The sequence below is a fragment of the Lampris incognitus genome, chromosome 11 (genome assembly GCF_029633865.1).
Source record: "Lampris incognitus isolate fLamInc1 chromosome 11, fLamInc1.hap2, whole genome shotgun sequence".
Taxonomy (NCBI): Eukaryota; Metazoa; Chordata; class Actinopteri; order Lampriformes; family Lampridae; genus Lampris; species Lampris incognitus.
Genome location: NC_079221.1, coordinates 53980502 through 53986339, shown reverse-complemented (window position 1 = coordinate 53986339; position 5838 = coordinate 53980502). Strand labels below are relative to the sequence as shown.

Below are 5838 nucleotides of genomic sequence, written 5' to 3'. Positions count from 1 at the left end.
ATTGTCATTACTGGGATGAACTCTCTACAGCGCAGGTTAGAGTCCCTATCTTGTTACTACAGCAGATTATAAACCCACATTACAGGCCTGCCTGCTGTGGGCTGGCCAGGATTTGTAAATTATTTAAAGGGGTTTTATTTCAGCTTTAGCTGGTGCCACAGTTTGTAAATTCATGACAAACCAACAAATACAAAACTGGATCACTTGACAAAAACTTTATTAACTTCTGAGCAGCAGACAAGCAGGAATACATTCAGCAACAGAAACCAACAGTAGAAGCAACAGATGAACTTAACCAAAGTGCCCCTCTCCCCAAACTCACCCCTACACACTTAACTACAACACACCTAAGCACGCACATGTTAGAAACTGCTGCAAGGGGGCTTTTGTGTTCACATTCCTGCCTCATTTTTATTCATCTCTTTTTATAAACCCATGCATTTGAGGGAAGGTTGCTTCCAGCCAGTAGGGGGCGTTTCTCTAGCCGCTGCACTGTGTCCTCCTGAGCTCGGTGGACTGCCTGCGGCCACCATGGGCCACCAAGCAGGTGTAGAGGTCTCCTTCATCCCAGCTGGCTTTGCTGAGGGTCAGGATGCTGCTGCGGCTGTACCCAGTGCTGCTCCACACCTCTTGTCCCGTCAGGACGCCCGCCGTCACCTCCCTCCCATCCTTCTGCCAAGTCACCAGCGCTCCTTTTGGGGAGTAGCTGCTCAGCAGACAGGACAGCGTGGCCGAGCCCTTGGACAACTCCTCAGAAGAGGGGGGGAGCAGGGAGAGGGTGGGTTTGACTGAGACCCCCGCTGTAAAGAGAGACACAACTGAATACACCGACTTGCTGAACTATGTGTTACTGAGAGCACTGCAGCACCACCACTACTCACCAGGACCATGTTAATGCTACTGTGCTGTGTGAATAAGCACATGCAGCATCAGTGTGTCATGTTGTAGTCTTTGTTTCCATGTGTTTATGTGTGCAGTGTGTTTTCCATAATCTATTTGTACAGTAGTCTATGTGTGTTTCCTTTATTCTGCCGTCTCTACTGTACCTGCAGGACCACAGTTGAAAATGAGTGATGCTGCTAAACTGCCACATTTACACAAATGTGTATCAATGTGCCCTGTCTGTGTGTAACTAAAGGCAACAAACTAAACTAATACTCACAATTTACATGACTTTTTACAACCTTAACAGTAAATAAAGGATGAAATAAACAATATGCCATAGGCTGTAAATCACCAGTTAAATATTCTGCAAGTTTACAATAAAATTAGTTTTAACAGCAGTTTTCAGGTGTGCGTATATGAATGTGTGTGGCACATAAAGTGAATATGAATGAGCTCATTTCTCAGACTGCCAGTGATTTAGCAGATTATAAATGTGTAAGTTAAACACGACTTTACATGGGACTGTACACTGTGTGCAGCCTCTATTCAACATGTTCAGTGTGAGTAAAGCTCATTTAACCACCGTTGTACCTGCAGCTGATTTACACTGCTGCGGTGCAATCCTCATGCAACAATTTCTGCAGCTTTTACTCATACAAGACACCTAAAATATACACGGGTTAGAGACCAAACGTCGAATAAATAGCTCAGTGTTGAAGATTGTGATTTCAGTTTGTCTTGTAAGATTTCCAAACTGACAGCATTGTTCAGGCTTTAACCAATGGTCGACTAAAGCTGTAATGTCAAGTTATGTGACGATGCTACGGCATACTGATGTTGTTAGAATAACATGGACTACTTTACAATATTCAGCCATTGCCTTTCCACCCTGGAGTCCTGTTAAATGTCACGACTGACTCCAAATGAATCATTAAACAAATCAAAATCTAGTTTTGTTTTCCCAAACCAACACTCGACATACGTAGCAACACGTTGTGAGAAGCAGCTAATGTAGAAAATGACTATGGACACACAAATGTACAAGAGAAATCACTTACATGAGACGATGACCTCAGTGCCGCCACCAAAAGTGATCCACAGTGATAGAGCCTGGTTAAGACGCCGTACAAAAACCTCCTTTCCACTTGACACACCTCGATGGCTGCTGCTCAACACGCTCACGTGCTGCAGCTCAGCCTTATTAGTGTATATGGCAGGAAGTTTTAGCTTTTAACCCCTCTGTTTTTACTCCAGCTCCACCACTTAGCCATGTCCTTATCAGAAACTGGATGACAACCAGCCTACTTATAATCCCACTGTACATCACAAGTATCCAGGCAAAATACCAAACTCATGATATCCACATTCTATTTTAACTATCCTGTCTATCAAAAGTTATATTCTAAATGATATTTTAACTATCCTGTCTATCAAAAGTTATATTCTAAATTATATTTTAACTATCCTATCAAAAGTTATATTTTAAATGATATTTTAACTATCCTGTCTATCAAAAGTTATATTCTAAATGATATTTTAACTATCCTGTCTATCAAAATTTATATTTCAAATGATATTTTAAGTATCCTGTCTATCAAAGGTAAAGTCTAAATTATATTTTAACTATCCTGTCTATCAAAAGTCATATTCTAAATGATATTTTAAGTATCCTGTCTATCAAAAGTTATATTTTAAATGATATTTTAACTATCCTGTCTATCAAAAGTTATATTCTAAATGATATTTTAACTATCCTGTCTATCAAAAGTCATATTCTAAATTATATTTTAACTATCCTATCAAAAGTTATATTCTAAATGATATTTTAACTATCCTGTCTATCAAAAGTTATATCTTAAATGATATCTTAAGTATCCTGTCTATCAAAAGTTATATTCTAAATGATATTTTAACAATCCTGTGTATCAAAAGTTATATTCTAAATGATATTTTAACTATCCTGTCTATCAAAAGTTATATTCAAAATTAACTATCCGGTCTACCAAAAGTTATATTTTAAATGATATTTTAACTATCCTGTCTATCAAAAGTTATATTCTAAGTGATATTTTAACTATCCTGTCTATCAAAAGTTATATTTTAAATGATATTTTAACTATCCTGTCTATCAAAAGTTATATTCTAAATTATATTTTAACTATCCTGCCTATCAAAAGTTATATTTTAAATTATATTTTAAGTATTCCGTCTATCAAAAGTTATATTCTAAATGATATTTTAACTATCCTGTCTATCAAAAGTTATATTTTAAATGATATTTTAAGTATCCAGTCTATCAAAAGTTATATTTTAATTTATATTTTAACTATCCTGTCTATCAAAAGTTATATTCTAAATTAACTATCCTGTCTATCAAAAGTTATATTCTAAATTATATTTTAACTATCCTGTCTATCAAAAGTTATATTCAAAATTAACTATCCTGTCTATCAAAAGTTATATTCTAAATTATATTTTAAGTATCCTGTCTATCAAAAGCTATATTCTAAATGATATTTTTACTATCCTGTCTATCAAAAGTTATATTTTAAATGATATTTTAAGTATCATGTCTATCAAAAGTTATATTCTAAATTATATTTTAACTATCCTGTCTATCAAAAGTTATATTCTAAATTAACTATCCTGTCTATCAAAATTTATATTCTAAATTATATTTTAACTATCCTGTCTATCAAAAGTTATATTCTAAATGATATTTTAACTATCCTGTCTGTCAAAAGTCATATTCTAAATATTATAACTCTCCTGTCTATCAAAAGTTATATTTTAAATGATATTTTAAGTATCCTGTCTATCAAAAGTTATATTCTAAATTATCTTTTAACTATCCTGTCTATCAAAAATTATATTTTAACTATCCTGTCTATCAAAAGTTATATTCTAAATTATATTTTAACTATCCTGTCTATCAAAAGTTATATTCTAAATTATCTTTTAGCTATCCTGTCTATCAAAAATTATATTTTAACTATCCTGTCTATCAAAAGTTATATTCTAAATTAAGTATCCTGTCTATCAAAAGTTATATTCTAAATGATATTTTAACTAGTTAAAATGTAATTTTGCACATCAACAATTCAAATCTTGACATCAAATTAAATCCTAACTACTGAGGATTACAACTTTCCCCCATTCATTTCAGTGAGAACTGGAATTTAAATTAGTGGGATATTAAGTAGTTAAAGTGCCAATCATTGAAATATTTTTTTTTTTTTCCAATATCAACATTTGGAACATAATTGTTGATATCAAAAAAGAAATGTCTGACATCAACAACTGAACCTCTTATATCAACAACTGGTATTTCATCTACTTAAAAGTGAATTATAACTACTTAAATTTCAGCATTTCAAATTTAAGCAGAATTTGATTTGTCCTCCTGGTGTCCAAGCAGCACTTTGTTAATCGTAGGACTTCACAGTCTAAGAGGCAGCTTAGTTGTCTTATACCTTAGGTGGTCCTGCCTACATGGCAGATGTTTGTACAGCCTTCTATCACTGTGTGGTTGCTCAGCCATGAACACAGATATCACTCTGACAGTAGGAAATCCCTGCGTCCTCAGCCTGGACTGCTGTGACAGTCAGGGTGAAGTCACTCCCAGATCCGCCGGCGCTGAACCGAGAGGGACTTCCTGCCAGGAGAGTGGTCCCTGTGCCAGTCAAGGCTTTGGGGACTGTTCCTGGTTGTTGGTAGTACCAGGCTTGACATTGTTGGGTACGTTGAAGGTATATGGCGGGTTAGCCTACTTGTATATTTGTAGCTCATCTCCTGAATCAGTGGAGACACATTTCAGGCAGTCTGGTTAATGTGACAAGTCACAGTTTCATCTAGAAATGTCTTCTGATGGGTCCTGTTCAGCTGTTACAGACACCTTGTCTTTCATCAGAGGAAGGTCTTTGTGCAGGTCTTCATCACTGTTTGAGCGGTGAGACTTCATGTTGCTGACAGTAGTAAACTCCTGTGTCCTCTGTCTGGATGTTACTGATGGTGATTCTGAAATCATAACCGTTGCCACTGCTGCTGTAACCACCTGAAATAAAACCCCAATAGAAATTAGTAATGAATCTGGGAGCTTCTCCTGGTTTCTGATGATACCAGGCTAAGTCATTACCAATGGCTCCACTGGCTGATGGAGGCAGGACCTCCTGTCTGGACTGAGACAGACTCTGGAGTCTGGGTCAGTAAAGTGTCTCCTTTACACCCTGAAACAAAACACATGGAGCTTTTACTATTATTTTATTCATAAATCATATCAGTCATGTTTATCATGTCACATGGGAGGACAGTGAAATAAAGACATAAAATAAACAACTCATGTGCTGTGCAGCATTGTTGAATGACAACAACACAGTGGATGTAAAGGACAGCTAAGTTAGTTGTCTCAGTAGGGTACCAAATGGGACAGCTATGCCACCAGCTGAATAAAGAAGCCCATAGCCTCATCAGACTACTCACCCTGAGAGTACAGCACCACCACCAACATGTTCATATGAGAAGACATGTTGGTTTGGTGTGTGTGTCACAGTACAAAGTGTGTGTGCTATTTTCTCCTGATAACCTTGGAGAGACTCTTTCTCACACAAGCACAAATAGTTTTAAACAACAAAACGTTAAAAGTGCAGTTTGCAACTAGGATAAAAATCAGTTTTAGTAAAGTTAAATATGTTTATACTGTTTATAAGTTACCAGCTGTGTACTTTATACCTTGGAAAACAAAACCGGGCATGTGTTGCATAACTATCATGAGAGTATGTTGTACACAAAACAAAAAACAGGTATTAAGTGGTGTAAATGTGACATGAGTCTTGCCATGTTTTGGTGTTAAACTACGTATATGTGACTGTAAGGCTGAGTCCTTACAGCAGCGGCCTGGGTTTGAATCCAGCCCAGCCCTTTGCTGCATGTCCTTCCCTCTCTCTCCCCTGCCTT

General features: G+C 36.4%; 1 protein-coding gene across 1 annotated transcript; it reads right to left on the bottom strand.

Moving 5' to 3' along the window:
• Nucleotides 1–200: 200 nt before the first annotated feature.
• LOC130120423 (immunoglobulin kappa light chain-like) lies at nt 201–5392 on the bottom strand. Its single transcript, XM_056288958.1, has 5 exons — nt 5365–5392; nt 4856–4939; nt 4437–4609; nt 1944–1998; nt 201–800 (listed from the first exon to the last, which is right to left on the bottom strand). The coding sequence occupies exons 1-5, from the start codon at nt 5390–5392 to the stop codon at nt 481–483; spliced, it is 660 nt and encodes a 219-aa protein (XP_056144933.1). The 3' UTR covers nt 201–480.
• Nucleotides 5393–5838: the final 446 nt, after the last annotated feature.